We start from the raw sequence: 22,806 nt of genomic DNA on the forward strand, positions 1-22,806 counted from the left end.
AAGGAAGAAAGGACGAAAGGAAGAAAGGAAGAAAGGGAGGAAGGGAGGAAGGGAGGGAGGGGAGGAAGGAAGGAAGGAAGGAAGGATAGAAGGAAGGAAGGATAGAAGGAAGGAAGGAAGGAAGGAAGGAAGGAAGGAAGGAAGGAAGGAAGGAAGGAAGGAAGGAAGGAAGGAAGGAAGGAAGGAAGGAAAGAAGGAAGGAAGGAAGGAAGGAAGGAAGGAAGGAAGGAAGGAAGGAAGGAAGGGAGGGAGGGAGGAAGGTTGATTGATAGACACGTGATTGGAATATTCCTTTCCATGTATACCATTGCTTTGGGAAAGGTCATTTGGAAAGATTCCATTCATAAAGAGAAACCTCCTCATGTAAACATGGCTAATCAGAGCCAATCAATGTACTTTAGTTGTGGAGCGGCTTGTAGGGTACAAGATGAGGAGCTTTGGTAATAAAACAAAAACCAATCAGCCAGCCAGTCAGCCAGTCAGTAGTCCAGGTAGGGATGATGGGTACAATAAAAAATAAGTAAGGTGGGATGGGGAAGGACTCAGTTAGCCATCAGGTTAGTTGAAAGCCACACAATGTAAATACATACCGCCCAGATGCAAGTCCAGGATTTCACTGTAATTAGAATCTCCCCAATAGTCTACAAGGACAGGGATACATTAGACATAAGCGTTATTACACTACCTCACAATGGCCACACAAAGAATCCTCAAAAAAACAACAACCATGCATACACACGAACGCCACTCAATACAAACAATCCTTATCGACTCACCACGTTACCCGATACAAAGAGTCGGTATACATGAGCACCCGATCGTTCCAGAATAATCAAACTGCTTCATAGATTTGCTGTATTGCTGCAAACTGGCTCAGTCTGCTTCATTTGGACTTTTAGGGCTATTTTGGGTTCCAAATGTTTCATAATATCATTTTCATCATTGAATTTTTGATTATATCTCACCAAAAGAGCATTTGGGTGTTAAATGGGATGTTTGACTACAACAGGATACACCAAGTACAGAAGTATTGGGACACATCACTTAATTAAAATGAGTAATTACTACATTCGCTGTTAAAGTAGATACTCACTTTTGGGTTTACATTCCCAGGAAGACCAGGAAATGACATAAAAAACAGAGGAATTGGTACGGCAATGGTAATGTAACACTAACTGTTACATTTGTTCACTTCCTGCTTTCCTAATATAGTTTTATAGTTTTTATTTAGTTTTAATTTAATTTAATGTATTGTTCGAAATTTAAATTTAAATTAATTTAATTTAGTTTTCATTTAATTTAATTTAGTTTTAATTAAATTTAAATTTAAATTTTCGAAATATTTCCGGCCACTTTATGTTGTATATTTGTAATATGAGGTTTAAGCAGAAGCTGCATTAATTCTACATCTGATTAAAGTTACTTAAGATTTGTCAGATCAAATCACAATCATTGCTTATGACGTCAATCAAAACGTGTGACTGGATTGTCTAATTCGGATTTACTTCCTGGTATGGAATTTACTAGTCTGTTTTTATTTTTTTGATTTTTTTTATTTATTATTAAATTATTAAATAAATGTTTAATGTTAATTAAACAAAAGCTCAGATAAAACATTAAATTATTATAAATTATTATACATTAATTTTTATTTATTATTAAATTATTAAATACATTTTGAATGTTAATTTTTATTTTTCGACACAAAATAAGACGGAAAAATAAATAAGCAAATCACAAAACAAATGAAACAAATGAACAAATTAATTTTTTATTTATTATTAAATTATTAAATAAATGTTTAATGTTTTTTTTTCGACACAAAATAAGATGGAAAAATAAATAAGCAAATCAAAAAACAAATGAACAAATTAATTTTTATTCATTATTAAATTATTAAATAAAGGTTTTTAATGTTAATTTTTATATATCAACACAAAATAAGATGGGAAAAATAAATAAGCAAATCAAAAAACAAATTAAACTTTCATATCAAGGTGAGGGCCTCTAACTAGCGTCCCGTGGGCCAATAAAAATCTAATAAAAATATTAATAAATATTAATTATATTACATATTAAATATTAATATATATATACATATTAAATATTAATATATATATATATATATATATATATATATATATATATATATATATATATATATATATATATATATATATATATATATATATATATATATATATATATATATATATATAATAGTCTTCAATGCTTCTGCTATACCCTCCACTTTTTCAGTGCTTTGGTTCTTTGCAAAAGCTCTGATAAAACATTAAATTATAATAAATTATTATAAATTAATTTGTATTTATTATTCAATTATTAAATACATGTTGAATGTTAATTTTTATTTTTCGACACAAAATAAGATGGAAACATAAATAAGCAAATCAAAAAAACTAATGAAAAAAATGAACAAATTAATTTTATTTATTATTAAATTATTGAATAAATGTTTAATGTTAAACAAAAGCTCAGATAAAACATAAAATTATTATAAATTATTATACATTAATTTTTATTTATTATTAAATTATTAAATAAATGTTTAATGTTAATTTTTATTTTTCAACACAAAATAAGATGGAAAAAATAAATAAGCAAATCAATAAATGAAACAAATGAACAAATTAATATTTATTTATTATTAAATTAGTAAATAAATGTTTAATGTTAATTAAACAAAAGCTCTGATAAAACATTCAATTATTATAAATTATTATAAATTAATTTTTATTTATTATAAAATTATTCAATAAATGTTTAAAGTTAATTTTTATTTTTCGACACAAATTAAGATGGAAAAATAAATAAGCAAATCAAAAAACAAATTAAACGAATTTAACTTTCATATCAAGGCGGGGGCCTCAAACTAGCGTCCCGCGGGCCAAACCGTGAGTTTGAGACCCCTGACTTAGAAGCTTGATCAAATATCTTTACATTTGATATAATGAATGAATACAAAGGTGTCCCAACACTTTTGTCCGTATCGTGTTATAGTACATCCGAATTGGACTTCCGACATTCCGACTTCAGGTCGGGTGAAGGAGACAACGTGAAACCAGAACCAGAACCAGCACAAATACACAAATCTATGTCGGGGACACACATTCTCCTCGGTGCATGCAACTCTGACTTGACGATGGCGGACATGTTAGGAGATGGAGAACGTTTTTTTTTTTTTTTTTGCAGTGTGTCACCACGGATGGAATCCTACGTTCAAGTGCCACAAGTCATTCAGAAGAGGACAAACAAAACAAATATCGGGGGGGGGGGATCTAATACCTGATCTTCTTTTGTGCTGTTTGGGTAATGTATAAGTACCTTTGTACAACCCTTTAAGAAAGTAGAGTGGTAAACATGTTAAAGCAGAGAAACAACTGATGGGGGTGGGGTGGGGGGGTGAGGGGGATTTGGGGGGGGTCATAAACAATTACTTTGATACAAATACACCCTCAAATATACAGTATTTGCTTGTCAACAGCACTTGTTGTTGCAATGAGTAAAATAACATACATCATTACCCTCAGCTTGTACATAAAATATTATTATAATTTGTTTATGTTTATCATAAACAACATTGGTGCTGATTCAAAAATAACGGCCCCCGGATCTAGAATAATGCAGATTTATTTTTAACAAAAACAATATTTATGTGCATTTGAAAATAATAAAAAAAAGGTTTGCTTTGGTTTAGTGCTTAAATTCTAGCTTATGTCGCTGTATTCGTCAATAATAATTAGCAGAAGAGGCTGGATGCAAATTGGCGTGAAATTACGACGAGACAAAGACGGGCGCCAGCTAGCACAGCGAACGATATAAAAATATGCAATAATGTGTGAGAATTATTGGCAATATTCCTTAAGGCGGCATGAAAAAAAAACAAAAAAAAAACGACAAATCTTACCTGCTTCCCCTCGCAACGCCTTCTCCACGGCGACTCCTTTCTCCTCCAGCTGCCTCTGCTTCTCCTCCACCTGCTCCAACTGCCTCTGGATGATCTAAACGTTAGCAAAAACAAAAACATGGCACTTGTTACACCCACAATAATAATAATAATAATAATAATAATAATAATAACTACCCACAAACGTAATACAAATCTGCAGCTTTGAATGTAATAATCCCGTAAATGTAATAAATTTCCCACAAATTTAATAAAATTTGCAGACTGCAAACATAATACTGAATTATTACATATGTGGGAAAGTGAAAAACTGTAAAAGTAATAACTTCCCACAAATGTAATATGAGACAAAATAATGATTTTTGTGGTTTTTGTTAATTGTTATTTCTTCTTTTAATGAGGGAGAAGATGTAGATGTAATTTTGAGGATTTTAACAAGATAATTTTTTTTTTGTAAAAAAAATATTATTCAAAGAGTATCATTTGAATACATTAAAGGGATCTTTAATTTTTTGTTTTTTTGTTTTTTGGAAACATGCTAGGTTTTTTGGAAACAAACCTAGCATGTTTTTTGTAAACACGCTAGGTAGGTTTGTTTCCAAAAAACCTAGCATGTTTTTTGTAAACATGCAAAAAACATGTTTTTTGTAAACATGCTAGGTTTTTGCTAGGTGTTTTTTGTAAACACGCTAGGTAGGTTTGTTTCCAAAAAAAACATGTTTTTTGTAAACATGCTAGGTTTTTGCTAGGTGTTTTTTGTAAACACGCTAGGTAGGTTTGTTTCCAAAAAAAAACATGTTTTTTGTAAACATGCTAGGTTTTTGCTACGTAGGTGTTTTTTGTAAACACGCTAGGTAGGTTTGTTTCCAAAAAACCTAGCATGTTTTTTGTAAACATGCTAGGTTTTTGCTAAGTGTTTTTTGTAAACACGCTAGGTAGGTTTGTTTCCAAAAAACCTAGCATGTTTTTTGTAAACATGCTAGGTTTTTGCTAAGTGTTTTTTGGAAACACGCTAGGTAAGTTTGTTTCCCAAAAAACTAGCATGTTTTTTGTAAATATGCTAGGTTTACAAAAAACATGTTTTTTGTAAACATGCTAGGTTTTTGCTAAGTGTTTTTTGTAAACACGCTAGGTTTTTGCTAAGTGTTTTTTGTAAACACGCTAGGTAGGTTTGTTTCCAAAAAACCTAGCATGTTTTTTGTAAACATGCTAGGTTTTTGCTAAGTGTTTTTTTGGAAACACGCCAGGTAGGTTTGTTTCCCAAAAAACTAGCATGTTTTTTGTAAATATGCTAGGTTTACAAAAAAACATGTTTTTTGTAAACATGCTAGGTTTTTGCTAGGTGTTTTTTTGTAAACACGCTAGGTAGGTTTGTTTCCAAAAAACCTAGCATGTTTTTTGTAAACATGCTAAAACATGTAACCTAGCACGCTAACCACTCGACCACTGTGCAGCCTGTTTTACAATATTATATATATATATTAAATATACAATATTTTGGGGCCACACAACACTTCCAAAACTTTTACTTTGAAATTGTGCCGTGCCGTGTATGGAGACTCAACTGGAAGAAAACGAGCGGCCTTTACGAGCTCCACTTAGAGCTCCTCGGGAAGCGTTCCCCTATGCGGTTTAGTGCTGACGCCGCGGACTCAAACCACCGGAGTGGATTTATTCGCCGAGGGATACGGTAGGCTTCAGCCCGCGAGGTCATAACCAACGTACCATATGTTGTACGGTTTAAAAAAGGGAACAAAAAAACATACTTGCGTAACACGCCGCATTTTAAATTCACTGACATAAACAATATAAATAATTACCGGAAATGTTTGACCCGTGGCTGAATACTTGAAAAGGTTACAGTTATATAAAATACAGTACATGCATTCCGGATAAACGTAAGAAAAACAAAGATACGCCAGAATTGCAGCACTGAATGTGAAAATTTCCAATGTAAAATAACATTCATTTTGGTTATTATTATTGTCATTTTTTTTTTTATTGCATTTTTAGCCTTGTGCGACTTATACTCCGGAGCAACTTATGTATGTTTTTTTCTACCTAATTATGCATTTTTAGCTTTGTGCGACTTATACTCCATAGCGACTTATGTATGTTTTTTTCTACCTAATTATGCATTTTTGGCCTTGTACGACGTATACTCCAGAGTGACTTATGTATGTTTTTTTCTAGCTAATTATGCATTTTTGGCCTTGTGCGACTTATACTCTGGAGCGACTTATGTATGTTTTTTTTCTACCTAATTATGCATTTTTAGCCTTGTACGACTTATACTCCCAAGCGACTTATGTATGTTTTTTTCTAGCTAATTATGCATTTTTGGCCTTGTACGACTTATACTCCAGAGTGACTTATGTATGTTTTTTTCTAGCTAATTATGTATTTTTGGCCTTGTGCGACTTATACTCCATAGCGACTTATGTATGTTTTTTTCTAGCTAATTATGCATTTTTGGCCTTGTGCGACATACTCTGGAGCGACTTATGTATGTTTTTTTTCTACCTAATTATGCATTTTTAGCCTTGTACGACTTATACTCCCAAGCGACTTATGTATGTTTTTTTTCTACCTAATTATGCATTTTTAGCCTTGTGCGACTTATACTCCCAAGCGACTTATGTATGTTTTTTTTCTACCTAATTATGCATTTTTAGCCTTGTGCGACTTATGTACGTTTTTTTCTACCTAATTATGCATTTTTGGCCTTGTGCGACTTATACTCCAGAGTGACTTATGTTTTTTTTCTAGCTAATTACACTGAATGTGAAAATTTCCAATGTAAAATAACATTGCTTTTGGTTATTATTATTGTTATTTTTATTATACCTGGGCACGATGCAGCCTCTTCAGTTCTTCTTGCTTCGCTTGTCGCCGGGCAGCTTTCTGAACCCTGCGGGTCAGCTTGGCATTCAGTTCTTCCTCTGTGTAGGTTTTCTAGCAAAACAAAAACAACCAGTTATCACCTCTGAAAATAGCATACTGGTAAAGCTAGCTAAAGGGGGAATGGGCTCTTGGGGGAGGAGGGAGGCAACACTAAGAGGAAAATCACTTCTTGAATACTGTGGACGAGCGCCTGAGTGGAACAATCCACATCCACTCCTGATCAAAACCTTAAGACCAGCTGAAAACTAGTCTTCCAACTACTTGACTACTTGGTCAAGTAGTTTGGAAAATAAATTACCCGCAAAAAATGCGACTTATGTATGTTTTTTTTCTACTGAATTATGCATTTTTAGCCTTGTGCGACTTATACTCCGATGCGACTTATGTATGTTTTTTTCTAGCTAATTATGCATTTTTGGTCTTGTGCGACTTATACTCCGGAGTGACTTATGTATGTTTTTTTCTACCTAATTATGCATTTTTAGCCTTGTGCGACTTATACTCTGGAGCGACTTATGTATGTTTTTTTCTAGCTAATTCTGTATTTTTAGCCTTGTGCGACTTATACTCCAGAATGACTTATGTATGTTTTTTTCTAGCTAATTATGCAATTTTGGCCTTGTGCGACTTATACTCCGGAGCGACTTATGTATGTTTTTTTCTACCCAATTATGCATTTTTGGCCTTGTGTGACTTATACTCCGGAGCGACTTATGTATGTTTTTTTTCTACCTAATTATGCATTTTTAGCCTGGTGCAACTTATACTCTGGAGCGACTTATGTATGTTTTTTTCTACCTAATTATGCATTTTGGCCTTGTGCGACTTATACTCCGGAGCGACTTATGTATGTTTTTTTCTACCCAATTATGCATTTTTGGCCTTGTGTGACTTATACTCCGGAGCGACTTATGTATGTTTTTTTTCTACCTAATTATGCATTTTTAGCCTTGTACGACTTATACTCCTAAGCGACTTATGTATGTTTTTTTTCTAGCTAATTATGCATTTTTGGTCTTGTGCGACTTATACTCCGGAGTGACTTATGTATGTTTTTTTTCTAGCTAATTATGCATTTTTGGCCTTGTGCGACTTATACTCCGGAATGACTTATGTATGTTTTTTTCTAGCTAATTATGCATTCCTAGCCTTGTGCGACTTATATTCCGGAGCGGCTTATGTACGTTTATCTACCTAATTATGCATTTTTAGCCTCAATCAGTAATAAATAAATATAATAATAATAATAATAAAACAGCAAATAATAAAAACAAATTAGGGTAGACAAATTATTTTTTTCACATTAAAATGAACAAAGCATTATTAGAGCCCTGTAGACATGACAAAACACGACTATAGTCACATTTATACTCTTATTATTTAACATATTGCGCAACTGCAGGGTCTTGAGACACATGCTAACTCGCAAACTAGACCGCTAGCGACCTAAACGGTTAGCCTTCAAGTTATTTCCTTTCAACTTAAATCGCCGAAAAACTTACCACTTCCACACGGATAGCGAGGATAACTATTAACAGTTATTTAACCTTTAACATGAACATGAATCAAACGTAATAATTTTTTATCTGGGTACATGATACCATACAGCATCCGTATGAAACTAACTTTCATATCAAGGCGGGGGTCTCAAAGTAGTGTCCTGCGGGCCACATTTGGCATGTTTGAGACCCCTGACTTACAAGGACATTAGAAGCCGTAGTAAAGCAAGAGAAAGTGAATAGAACTGAAATGAAACAGTTTATCCGGCATCCACATCGAAGTAAACACGCTTGCGGTGACAGATAGGAAGGTTAATGTCTTTGCGGCTTGAAAGTGGAGCATTGGTAAAAAAAAAAGCCACGTTCGATAGCAGTGCGTGATTGAGCGGGGGCACCATGAGTCCACTTGACACAAGCATCCAGAAAGGACGGTTAGTTTAAAGGCCGTTACATGCGAACAGGTGGAAAAGGTGAGTGACGGACAGACGACAATGGGTGTGATACTACCTTTGAGGCGTACGATCTCTTGAACGCCAGTGCATGAGGGACATAAACAGACTTGGGGAGGACAAAACAAAGAAAGGGGGAATCAAACATATGGTGATTAAATGGGTTAATGAGCACATCAATCCAGAACAAAATCATTTTATGACGAATAAAATCATCTTTAAAACGAAGTCACAGGCAATGTTAATATCAACCAATAAACAAAACAAACAGGGTGGAGTCACATTCAATTCCCATCAAATTCCGTATTTTCCGGACTATAAGTAAATTTTTTTTTTCATAGGTTGGCAATTCCTGCGACTTATACTCCAGAGCGACTTATAAATGAAAAAAAAGGACATCTTTTCTGTTCATGTTTACTTTTTTGTGTAGCTGAATAACTATTGTGTTAGCATATGTTAGCATGTTAGCATATTCTTTTATTGTTAGAACTTGCCTTCCAAGAGGACGTAATGTCTGTTTTGGTCAAGTAGTTTGGAAAATAAATTACCCGCAGAAAATGCGACGTATACTCCATTGTGACTTATGTATGTTTTTTTTCTACCTAATTATGCATTTTTGGCCTTGTGGGACTTATACTCCGGAACTACTTATGTATGTTTTTTTCTACCTAATTATGCTTTTTTGGCCTTGTGCGACTTATACTGCGAAGCGACTTATGTACGTTTTTTTTTAACCTAAATATGCATTTTTAGTCTTGTGCAACTTATACTCTGGAGCGAGGTCATAACCAACGTACCATATGTTGTACGGTTTAAAAAAGGGAACAAAAAAACATACTTGCGTAACACGCCGCATTTTAAATTCACTGACATAAACAATATAAATAATTACCGGAAATGTTTGACCCGTGGCTGAATACTTGAAAAGGTTACAGTTATATAAAATACAGTACATGCATTCCGGATAAACGTAAGAAAAACAAAGATACGCCAGAATTGCAGCACTGAATGTGAAAATTTCCAATGTAAAATAACATTCATTTTGGTTATTATTATTGTTATTTTTTTTTTTATTGCATTTTTGGCCTTGTGCGACTTATACTCCGGAGCGACTTATGTATGTTTTTTTCTACCTAATTATGCTTTTTTGGCCTTGTGCGACTTATACTCTGGAGCGACTTATGTATGTTTTTTTCTACCTAATTATGCATTTTTGGTCTTGTGCGACTTATATTCCAGAACGACTTATGTACGTTTTTTTCTACCTAATTATGTATTTTTGGCCTTGTGTGACTTATACTCTGGAGCGACTTATGTATGTTTTTTTTCCACCTAGTTATGCATTTTTGGCCTTGTGCGACTTATACTCCAGAGCGACTTATGTATGTTTTTTTCTAGCTAATTATGCATTTTTAGCCTTGTGCTACTTATACTCCCAAGCGACTTACGTATGTTTTGCATTTTTGGCCTTGTGCGACTTGTACTCTGGAGCGACTTATGTATGTTTTTTTCTACCTAATGATGCATTTTTGGCCTTGTACGACTTATACTCCAGAGCGACTTATGTATGTTTTTTTTCTACCTAATTATGCATTTTTGGCCTTGTGCGACTTATACTCCAGAGTGACTTATGTATGTTTTTTTCTACTTAAATATACATTTTTGGACTTGTGTGACTTATACTCCGGAGCGACTTATGTATGTTTTTTCTACCTAATTATGCATTTTTGGCCTTGTGCGACTTATACTCCCAAGCGACTTATGTATGTTTTTTTCTACCTAATTATGCATTTTTGGCCTTGTACGACTTATACTCTGGAGCGACTTATGTATGTTTTTTTCTACCTAGTTATGCATTGTTGGCCTTGTGTGACTTATACTCCGGAGCGACTCATAGTCCAGAAAATACGGTAAATAAAGGTATACTGCTAGTCTTTACTAGGATGTGCTAAACTGATCTCACGAGAATTTTGTTGAAATCGCAAAACGTGAACACATCATGCATATTAATTTTTTTTTTTATATTTCCAAAAATCCTACTAATTACCATTGACCTCTTCATAAAAAAAACAAAACCTGCTAAATCTCGTGAGAACAGGTTTATCTACGGCGCTAACACAACACAGGCTGGTAACAAAGCTTCCTGTAGACTGGATTACATGCGGTCAAGCAGGCATGACCCCCCCCCCCAAAAAAAAAATATATATATATTTTAACAGTTGTGGCATACAAAAACCTTTTTATATCAAGATTAGAGCCCTCTAGACTTGGAATAACACCCCTATAGTCACTTTTTATTTCTGCTACCCAATATGGCAGACAAATAAATGTGTTCAGGTGACGTGGCGTCGGAGCTTTAGCATCTACATTAGCGTGTGTTAGCAATTATTGGCCGTTTGCGAGATTCCTGTTCCGTGGATCAGTTCTGGTGCTTGTGTATCAAGCCGAACTTTACTAACATATTCAAATACAAAACAGCCGAATTGATTAAGCCTTCGTTTGGAAAAAGTGAAAGAAGAGTGTGCGTGGTTGTCGGCAAACAGTGAATGACCGCATGCCTCCGGGATTCAAACTCAGCCGGGGGGGGGGGGGGGGGGGGGGGTCTACCTACGGGACATCGCCACAAACACAAATAGAGAAGCAGGGGGAAGACGAGGCGTTTGAATTTCAAGCATAAACATAAGTCATACATAACCACCATTTTGTATCAAATCATGGGTACAGTCGTCCCTCGTTTATCACTGTTAACACTTAAGTGATAAATGAATATCCAGTGAAGTGGGAGTCCTTATTTATAAATCAATTATAAAATCAATTTTAACATAATTAAAGCCCTCTACACATGACATAACACCCCTATAATCTTCAATTACCCAATATCGTATAATTTTTTTTTTAACGTTATGCTAGTTTGTGTTGCTATAAATGTGTTAGACAGGAAGTGAACAGTAGCTCATGTTTTTATTATTGGCGAGAAATGTGAGATCATTTCAACCTGCAATAAAATCCTGTTGTTTAGGCAATCGGGTCTGGTGCTTGTGTGTCTCATCTAAAATTACTGACAGAATACCACAATATTGTTTAAAAGAGTTATATTTTTTACTAATATTATTTTATATAATGTGCACGGTGGTCGAGTGGTTAGCGCGCAGACCTCGCAGCTAGGATACCCGAGTTCAATCCCACCCTCTGCGATCTCTGTGTGGAGTTTGCGTGTTTTTTCTCCCGGGTATTCCGGTTTCCTCCCACATTCCAAAAAAAAACATGCTAGGTTAATTAGCGACTCCAAATTGTCCATAGGTATGAATGTGAGTGTGAATGGTTGTTTGACTATATGTGCCCTGTGATTGGCTGGCCACCAGTCCAGGGTGGCAGGGCGGACCCCGCCTCTCGCCGGAAGACAGCTGGGATAGGCTCCAGCAAAATTAATTAATTAATTAATTAATCAATTTTAATGTAAAAAATAATTAATTAATTAATTAATTAATTAATTTTACAAATACAATATATTGTATTTTAGTTATTTTCATGTTTGGAAAAGCTTAATTTGGGCAAAAAATTGACTTAAATATGATTAATAATAGGTCGTATTCAACAACAAAACAGCATGAATTATTAATTCATATATATTTGAAAAATCGGGATAGAGTAAAGTCGTGATATTCAAACCATAAAGTGCTGTACTCGTTGTTTACTAAATACATTAGATATATACATTGTATGTGTGTATGTATATTTTTTTTATTTATTAAAAATATTAAATAAATATTAAAAAATATTATATATTTTTTTTATTTAATTTTATTTTTTTTTATTTTATTACATTTTTATATGGCCCGATAAACCAATATTCATAAGGCCAATATTCAAAAATGTATTGTTCATAGCTTGAAATTCAACCACCATTGAATTTCTCCCCCCTGCCAAATACCTCATTGTCTTTTCCCTTCTCTCCATCACTCTCTTTTTGCCTCTCTTTCACTCTTTTCTTTCCTTTCACCTCCCTCCTTCTCTCCTTGTCCGCTTTCTCCTCTTTCATTGCCTCCTTCTGCATGCCTGACACTAGGTCAAAGATGTCCGTATGTCGCTAGAAATGGGAACCGTGTACAAGAAGAGCGTTTTCAAAAAGAACCGAAAAACGAAGAAGGTGCACCGATTGTCCGTGAAGTCGTACCTAAGGAGGTAAATATTTGAGAAGCAACACCCACAATCGAACCTTTCAGTGTACTCCAGGTGATGACCCCTCCCGCAGAAGTACGGAATAACTACCCACAAACATAATAAACCACAAACGTAGAATACAAAATCTGCAGCTTTGAATGTAATAATCCCGCAAATGTAATCAATTTCCCACAAACGTAATAATAATATTTCCCTACTGCAAACATAATACTGAATTATTACATATGTGGGAAAGTGAAAAACTGTAAAGGTAATAACTTCCCACAAATGTAATATGAGACAAAATAATCATCTTTGTGGTTGTTGTTGTTTGTATCATGTATCATGTATCATTTGAATACATTAAAAGAATCATTGAATTATTAAATTATAATTTATTTTAAATTAAAAAAGCATATTTGTGATAATTGCAATTGTTTTAATAAAATGTTATTTATTACTACTATTATTATTATATTTTATTATTTCGTTTGATTATTTCTTCCCCATACACACACATGTACGGCCACAAACAAAATGTAATCATTTCCTGGAAATTATGACATATGTGGGAAAGTGAAAAACTGTAAAGGTAATAACTTTCCACAAATTTAATATGAGACAAAATAATGATTTTTGAGGTTATTGTTTTTGTTTGTTCTTTCTTTTAACGAGGGAGAAGGTGTAGATGTCATTTTGAGAATTTTAACAAGATATTTTTTTTTCTTTTTTGTGGAAAAAATATTATTCAAAGAGTATTATTTGAATACATTAAAGAATCTTTAATTATTATATTATAATTTATTTTAAATTAAAAATAACAATAGTTATAATAGCAACTGTTTTAATAAAATTATTATTTCTATAATTTATTTATTATGTAATTAATTTATTTATTCATTATAATAAAATATAATAATAATGGTAATAATTTTAATAACTATTACATTTGCAGGAAATTATTACATTTTATTTGTGGGCGTAATAAAATGTGCGTTTTTGTTACAGTATATTATTGTATGTGTGATTTTGTGTGTATATGGGGAAGAAGTAATCAAAAGAAATAAAATATAATAAAAATAATAGTAATAATAATTGTATTAAAACAATCGCAATTATCACAATTATCTTTTTTAATTTAAAATAAATTATAATTTAATAATTAAAGATTCCTTGAATGTATTTAAATGATACTCTTTGAATAATATTTTTTCCACAAAAAACTAAAAATAATAATAATAATAGTAATAATAATTTTATTAAAACAATCGCAATTATCACAATTATCTTTTTTAATTTGAAATAAATTATAATTTCATAATTAAAGATTCCTTTAATGTTTCAAATGATACTGTTTGAATAATATTTGTTTCCACAAAAAAACGAAAAAAAATAATTATCTTGCAATTATCACAATTATGTTATCTTTTTTAATTTAAAAAAATTATAATTTAATAATAAAAAAATCCTTTAATGTATTCAAATGATACTCTTTGAATAATATTTTTCCACAAAAAAAGAATTATCTTGCAATTATCACAATTATGTTATCTTTTTTAATTAAAAAAATATATAATTTAATAATAAAAGATTACTTGAATGTATTTAAATGATACACTTTGAATAATATTTTTTCCACAAAAAACTAAAAAAAAAAAAAATAATAGTAATAATAATTTTATTAAAACAATCGCAATTATCACAATTATCTTTTTTAATTTAAAATAAATTATAATTTAATAATTAAATATTCCTTGAATGTATTTAAATGATACTGTTTGAATAATATTTTTTCCACAAAAAAAATAAATAATTATCTTGCAATTATCACAATTATGTTATATTTTTTAATTTAAATAATATATAATTTAATAATAAAAATCCTTTAATGTATTCAAATGATACTCTTTGAATAATATTTTTTCCACAAAAAACTAAAAAAAATAATAATAGTAATAATAATTTCATTAAAACAATTGCAATTATCACAATTATCTTTTTTTATTTAAAATAAATTATAATTTAATAATTAAAGATTCCTTGAATGTATTTAAATGATACTCTTTGAATAGTATTTTTTCCACAAAAAAAAAAAAAAAGAATTATCTTGCAATTATCACAATAATGTTATCTTTTTTAATTTAAAAAAATTATAATTTAATAATAAAAAAAATCCTTTAATGTATTCAAATGATACTCTTTGAATAATATTTTTTCCACAAAAAAGAATTATCTTGCAATTATCACAATTATGTTATCTTTTTTAATTAAAAAATATATAATTTAATAATAAAAGATTCCTTGAATGTATTTAAATGATACTCTTTGAATAATATTTTTTCCACAAAAAACTTAAAAAAAAATAATAGTAATAATAATTTTATTAAAACAATGGCAATTATCACAATTATCTTTTTTAATTTAAAACAAATTATAATTTAATAATTAAAGATTCCTTGAATGTATTTAAATGATACTCTTTGAATAATATTTTTTATTAAAAAAAAAAAGAATTATCTTGCAATTAACACAATTATGTTATCTTTTTTAATTTAAAAAAATATATAATTTAATAATAAAAATCAAATATATATATGTATATATGTATTCAAAAGAAAAAAAAATAATTATCTTGTTATCGCCCTCATTAAAAGAAACAACCACAAAGATCATTATTTTTTCTCATATTACATTTGTGGGAAGTTATTATCTTTACAGTTTTTCACTTTCCCACATATGTAATAAATTATTATTACGTTTGCAGTAGGCAAATTTTATTACATTTGTGGGAAATTTATTACATTTGCGGGATTATTACATTCAAAGTTGCAGATTTGTATTCTACGTTTGTGGTTTATTATGTTTGTAATTACTGCAGTTATTTTGTTTGCGGGTGTAACACTGTAAAACATGTCTCCGGTACGGGAATCTAACGTTTTCGACTGACTTACATCTGCCTTTGACTTCTGGGACGATCGCTCCAAAACGTCGTCACATGACAGATCGGAATCCTCGGAAAAGCTCAAGTTCCTGCGGGACTTCATGTCTGTCAAATACGATAATTAGAGTTAGGAATATATAAAATAACCAATGGAGGGTTTTCCGGATCCATGTTATCTTACCCGACGGTTTTCCAACAGGCGGGGTTCGCTTTTTACCCGAGTCTTGAGTGATGGATCCGGATGATGGCGTACTCGGACATGATTTGTCGTCTTTTTTCTTCTTGTCTTTCTTGTACCCGGAAAAGACGGTTTTCCACAAGGACTTGTGCTTGGGTGGCGTCTCATCCGTTACGGAAAGTCGAGCGGCGTCGTTTTTGGATTTTTTCTCCTTTTTGTTCTTACGCGGCGAAAAAAGCGAACTTCGTTTTTTGCTTTTACTCGTGGAAGAACTATCGGATGACGCGACGGAGCTGTCAAGACTTCGGTTGCTACTGAAGAGACGTTCGGGTAGAGTCTCGGATTTCTTGGATTCAAGAGATTTCACAGCAGACGTCTTTGGAGATACGGAAAATTTGGTACTTTTGTTGACCACTTCCGGCGTGACGTTCCACGCCACTTTCGGTGACACGGCGTTTTCCGCGTCGGAGTCTTTCATTTTATTCAACTGCTTCGCCATCGCGTCTTTGAGAACTTGGCTCTTGATGGACTTTTCTCTAGATCTCATCCTCTCCTCTGCGATTTCTTTAGCTTCCGGAGAGAATCGAGTTTCCCGTTGTTGCGTCTTTGAGCTAGCATGGATACTGGGTTTACCGTTTTCCATTGCTAACGCTAAATGAAAAGGCGGTTTTTCCGCGGATTTGGATTTGCTCGCGGTTTCTGGCGTTCGTTCAAAGTCGAAGTTCTCTTCCACGTCGTCGGCAAACGGAATCTCTTCCACCGTTTCCACAAAAGACTTCCTGACTTGCTGCTCTTCTGAGCGAAGATTCTTTTTCTCTCTCATAATAACCGGAGGTGTTACTTCCAGATCTGGAATCGGGACAATGACTTTTCTGGGTGCAGGTTTCGGTACCGATACAGGACTTAGTTGGGTTCTCCGCAATGGAACTGGAGTCTTTGTTTTCTGTGGTTCTTTGGTATCATCATCGTACGGAGGTTTATCGGTTCCGTTGCTCCAAGAGACTTGGTGTTGTTGTCGGAAAACCGCCGGGGACTGATTCGCCGGTACAGGCGGCGGCGGACTGGACGGCGGCGTTAGCATGACAGAATCCGAGGTGTTATAACCGTCGCTGTTTGCGGTTTGACTTACGGGCACGCTTCCGTTGAGACCTACGCCAGAACTGCTGCTGAGGTCTTTCTTCTCGGAGTCGTTAGATCCGATCGGAGTAATGACTTGACCTTCGAGAGTTATGTTGAGTCTGCGAATCACAGTACGCCCGGTTAATGAAGGCTTCTGGTCCTGAAACGATTCCAGAGTCGGCGTCTTGGTAGAGTCTTTTATCGGAGTCTTTTCCGAGATTTTATTACTTCGATCTAAAGGCAACAAACCGAGACTTTTCCGGATCTCTGCGCTCTTCAACCAGAACTCCTCGATGATATCAGTTTTTTTCGATACGGATTCATCCGTTGAAAGGTCCTCCGACTGTGAATGTTCGGGTGTGGTTCTGTCGAGTCTGGTTATGGGTGTCGAAGTAATATTTGGAATAGGCTGGGTTCGAACCGGGGAATCCGACGCCTGAGGTGATGACGGTTCATGGCAGGGTAGAGGCTGGGCGCAAATTGGGGAAAGCGGGTTCCCCGTAAGCGGACAAATCGACCGATGAGGGTAAACGGGCGACTTTGGCGTAGGGGTCTCTGGTAGTGGAGTAGGCTGGGAACAAATCGGGGATCCAATAGGGGACTTAACTGGGGATCTGAGGGGGCTCTGGACGGTTGGACTGACCGGCGAGGCGGCGTTGGGGGGGGACGGATTAGCCGGGACTGAGGCAGCCGTTGGGGACTTGGAAGGGGACGGATCAAGGGAAGTTGTTGGGGAATTGCAAACCGGTGAAGGTGTTGTAGTCTCAATTCCGGGTTCCGGAGAGACAACCGGTTCTGGGAAAAAGCAGTTTTCCGGAGATTTTGCCTGACAGACAGTGAATTAAACAAAATTTAAAAATTTTTAAACTCTTTTAAAGAACTTTTAAAGTACTGCAAAAAAATCGGAATAACCATACCGGTCTTTCAGGCTCTGGCGAAGCTAACACCGGCGTTAAGACGGCGTCGTTTTCAGTGATGGATGCTTCTGAATATATTGACAATAACAATCTTGCATTAATCACATAATAAACAACAAAATTATTGTAATCATTAATGCCATATTATGTACCAATATTTGAAGTTATTGCCACGCTTTCAGCGATATCGTCCTGCCGACGATGCAAACGAGCCTCAGCTTCAGCATCGGACGGGATGTCATCTAGAATAAAAATTAATAGGATTGCATGGAATGATACCGTACTCTACAAGAAGCAATGACGTCTGTAAAATTAAATAATAATAATAAAAAATTTTAATTAAATTAAATAAAAATTTTATCTTTTTCTATTTCTATTGATAAATTAAATTTAATTAAATTAACATGATTCTGTCTTTTTCTATTTATATGTTAAATTAAATTAAATTATGTTAAATTAAACTAAATTAAATTAACATGATTATATCTTTTTCTATTTATATGTTAAATTAAATTAAACTAAATTAACATGATTATATCTTTTTCTATTTATATGTTAAATTAAATTAAACTAAATTAACATGATTATATATTTTTCTATTTATATGTTAAATTAAATTAAACTAAATTAACATGATTATATATTTTTCTATTTATATGTTAAATTAAATTAAATTAACATGATTATATCTTTTTCTATTTATATGTTAAATTAAATTAAATTAACATTATATCTTTTTCTATTTATATGTTAAATTAAATTAAATTAACATGATTATATCTTTTTCTATTTATATGTTAAATTAAATTAACATGATTATATCTTTTTCTATTTATATGTTAAATTAAATTAAATTAACATGATTATATCTTTTTCTATCTATATGTTAAATTAAATTAAATTAACATGAATACATCTTTTTCCATTTATATGTTAAATTAAATTACCATGATTATATCTTTTTCTATTTATATGTTCAATTAAAATTATATCTTTTTCTATTTATATGTTAAATTAAATTAACATGATTATATCTTGTTCTATTTATATGTTAAATCAAATAAAATAAAAATTAAATTAAATTAAATTACATTAAATTAACATGATTATATCTTGCAAAAAGGGGTAGGTATTTATAAGCTTTTGCTTCAGCCTACTCCTTTTGGGGTGTGATCAGATAGTTGAATACAAATGTAAATAATAGAAAGTTATATTTTGATTGATGTAAGAAATGCACTGTAATGTTTCATATATTTGCCCAAATAAAATAAAAATAAATTACTTTTAATTTTACTTATTTTTTTTTTTTACATACTGACCCTGATCCATTTCCGTTCCAGGCTCCATATCGGGACTATCGGCTTCTGCTTCCAAATCCTCCTCCTCACAAGGCTCTGGCATGACAGAAATAATATAACAAATATAACATTAGCCCCGCCCCTTTATGGTAAAGAATATCTAAAAACATAATAAAATAATCTTCCTTTATATCATTTTTAAACGAACCATAAGCATCCATATTCAGGGGAAAAACTGATCACTTTTAATGACCGCATAGAAAGCAGGTATAAAACCTAAAAATATATGCAGAAAATTATGGTTAATAAGTTAGTGATCAAAAAGCAGCGTTAAGTAGTAGCATAAAAATCATGCAACTGGCGAACCCAAAACATTGCTAGCATGCGTTAATTGTGCCAATTATTATTTTTTTTCTAATATTGTATTTTATAATTGTGCCAATTATTATTATTATTATTTTTCTAATATTGTATTTTATAATTGTGCCAGTTACTATTATTATTTTTCTAATATTGTATTTTAATAATTGTCCCAATTATTATTATTATTCTAATATTATATTTTATAATTGTGCCAATTATTATTATTTTTCTAATATTGTATTTTATAATTGTGCCAATTATTATTATTTTTCTAATATTGTATTTTATAATTGTGCCAATTATTATTATTATTATTTTTCGAATATTGTATTATATAATTGTGCCAATTATTATTTTTCTAATATTGTATTTTATAATTGTGCCAATTATTATTTTTTTCTAATATTGTATTTTATAATTGTGTCAATTATTATTATTATGTTTCTAATATTGCATTTTATAATTGTGCCAATTATTATTATTTTTTTTTCTAATATTGTATTTTATAATTGTGCCAATTATTATAATTATTTTTTTTAATATTGTATGTTATAATTGTGCCAATATTATTATTATTATTATTATTTTTCTAATATTGTATTTTATAATTGTGCCAATTATTATTATTTTTCTAATATTGTATTTTATAATTGTGCAAATTATTATTTTCATTTTTCTAATATGGTATTTTATAATTGTGCCAATTATTATTACTATTTTTAATTTTCTAATATTGTATTTTTTAATTGTGCCAATTATTATTATTTTTCTAATATTGTATTTTATAATTGTGCCAATTATTATTATTATTATTATAATATTGTATTTTATAATCGTGCCATTTATTATTATTATTATTTTTCTAATGTTGTATTTTATAATTGTGCCAATTATTATTATTTTTCTAATATTGTATTTTATAATTGTGCAAATTATTATTTTCATTTTTCTAATATGGTATTTTATAATTGTGCCAATTATTATTACTATTTTTAATTTTCTAATATTGTATTTTTTAATTGTGCCAATTATTATTATTTTTCTAATATTGTATTTTATAATTGTGCCAATTATTATTATTATTATTATAATATTGTATTTTATAATCGTGCCATTTATTATTATTATTATTTTTCTAATGTTGTATTTTATAATTGTGCCAATTATTATTATTTTTCTAATATTGTATTTTATAATTGTGCCAATTATGACAACAATTTGTGGCAGGCAATTTGGAAACCACCCAATACGTTCAATACCGACTAAGGACATGGAGAAGGGTTGAAAGACAAGTCAAATATAAGGAAGTCGAGAACGTGCGTCGGGAACGTCAGCATTCCAAGCATGCCGGTGAGTTTGTAGTCACGTCCGTGCTGCAACAGACCGGCCAAAAGACAAAAAGAGACGGGATTTTGTGATCCCTCGTTAAGTCTGCGCTACCTCCAGACATTGACTCCAACCAGACTCGCACTGCTTCGTGCCGGGCGGATGTGTGGACAGGGGCTACATTTAAACGGGAAGATACGGCATGACGGGAATGGGTTTCAGGGGAGAAACGGGAAAAAAAATCAAATTAAAACATGAAAAACATGGGAGAGAAACAGCAGAACACAAACAAACAAAGCGGAACCAAGAAAATCAAGGTGTTTCATGGAGCACTGGGACTGGGACTGGGACTGGGACTGGGACTGGATCCAATAACTGTATTTCACCCCCAGATGACTGTAAAATGATGATTATTATATGGAACACATAATTATATGACAGTCCAGTATTAACTGCCCACAAACGTAATACAAATCTGCAGGAAATTATTACATATGTGGGAAAGTGAAAAACTGTAAATGTAATAACTCCCCCAAATGTATATGGGGAAGAAATAATAAAAATATAATAAAATATAATAATAATATAGTAATAATAATTTTATTAAAATAATTGCAATTATCATAATTATGTTATCTTTTTTAAATTTAAAATAAATTATAATTTAATAATTAAAAATTCCTTTATTGTATTCAAATAATACTCTTTGAATAATATTTTTTCCACTAAAAAGAAAAAATAATAATTATCTTGTTAAAATCCTCAAAAAATCCTCACAAAATCATTATTTTGAGTGTATATGGGGAAGAAATAATCCAAAAAAATAATAATAGTAATAATTATTGCAATGATCACAATTATGTTATCTTTTTTAATTTAATATGTAAATTATAATTTAATAATTAAAGATTCCTTTAATGTATTCAAATGATACTCTTTGAATAATATTTTTTCCACAAAAAAAGAATTATCTTGTTAAAATCCTCAAAAAATCCTCATAAAATCATTATTTTGTGTGTATATGGTGAAGAAATAATCAAAAGAAATAATAAAATATAATAATAATAATAATAGTAATAATAATTATTGCAATTATCACAATTATGTTGTCTTTTTTATTTAAAATAAATGATAATTTAATAATTAGAGATTTATTTAATGTATTCAAATGATACTATTGAAATGATAAATGATAATATTTTTTCAAAAAAATAATAAAAAAAATTATCATGTTAAAATCCTCAAAATGACATCTTCACCTTCTCCCTCATTACATTTGTGGGAAGTTATTACCTTTACAGTTTTTCACTTTCCCACATATGTAATAATTTCGAGCAAATGTAATAATTAACAAGAAGAAATTATCAAAATATATAATAAAATATAATAATAAAAATAATAGTAATAATAATTTTATTAAAACAATTGCAATTATCACAATTGTTATATTTTTTTAATTTAAAATAAATTATAATTTAATAATTAAAGATTCCTTTAATGTATTCAAATGATACTCTTTGAATAATATCCCCCCCCCCCCAAAAAAAATAAATAAAAAAAAGAATTATCTTGTTAAAATCCTCAAAATTACATCTACACTTTCTATTATTACATTTGCGGAATTATTACATTCAAAAATGCAGATTTGTATTACGTTTGTGGGCAGTTATTACGTATGCGAGTGTAACAGTCCAACATATGTAATGTAATAACAAAATAATAA

The 22,806-nt window shown here is 31.4% G+C and overlaps 1 protein-coding gene across 28 annotated transcripts in view; it reads right to left on the bottom strand.

The window, feature by feature from the left end:
* Window positions 1-22,806, bottom strand: part of mical3a (microtubule associated monooxygenase, calponin and LIM domain containing 3a) — a 95,330-nt gene that overhangs the window by 16,600 nt on the left and 55,924 nt on the right. For 19 of the 28 annotated variants that reach the window (XM_058086378.1, XM_058086381.1, XM_058086379.1 and 16 more), the window contains 12 exons: window positions 21,198-21,260; window positions 19,416-19,490; window positions 18,249-18,338; window positions 18,097-18,164; window positions 16,064-18,005; window positions 15,893-15,987; window positions 12,712-12,867; window positions 8,839-8,889; window positions 6,776-6,883; window positions 3,929-4,022; window positions 3,307-3,357; window positions 591-641 (listed from right to left, as the gene is read on the bottom strand). In XM_058086378.1, the coding sequence (XP_057942361.1) occupies window positions 591-641; window positions 3,307-3,357; window positions 3,929-4,022; window positions 6,776-6,883; window positions 8,839-8,889; window positions 12,712-12,867; window positions 15,893-15,987; window positions 16,064-18,005; window positions 18,097-18,164; window positions 18,249-18,338; window positions 19,416-19,490; window positions 21,198-21,260 (2,844 nt within the window). The remainder of the gene's footprint in view (window positions 1-590; window positions 642-3,306; window positions 3,358-3,928; window positions 4,023-6,775; window positions 6,884-8,838; window positions 8,890-12,711; window positions 12,868-15,892; window positions 15,988-16,063; window positions 18,006-18,096; window positions 18,165-18,248; window positions 18,339-19,415; window positions 19,491-21,197; window positions 21,261-22,806) is intronic. The other 9 variants (XM_058086383.1, XM_058086401.1, XM_058086388.1 and 6 more) reach the window with 7 other exon arrangements.

The sequence above is a fragment of the Doryrhamphus excisus genome, chromosome 11 (assembly GCF_030265055.1).
Source record: "Doryrhamphus excisus isolate RoL2022-K1 chromosome 11, RoL_Dexc_1.0, whole genome shotgun sequence".
NCBI classification, from domain to species: Eukaryota; Metazoa; Chordata; class Actinopteri; order Syngnathiformes; family Syngnathidae; genus Doryrhamphus; species Doryrhamphus excisus.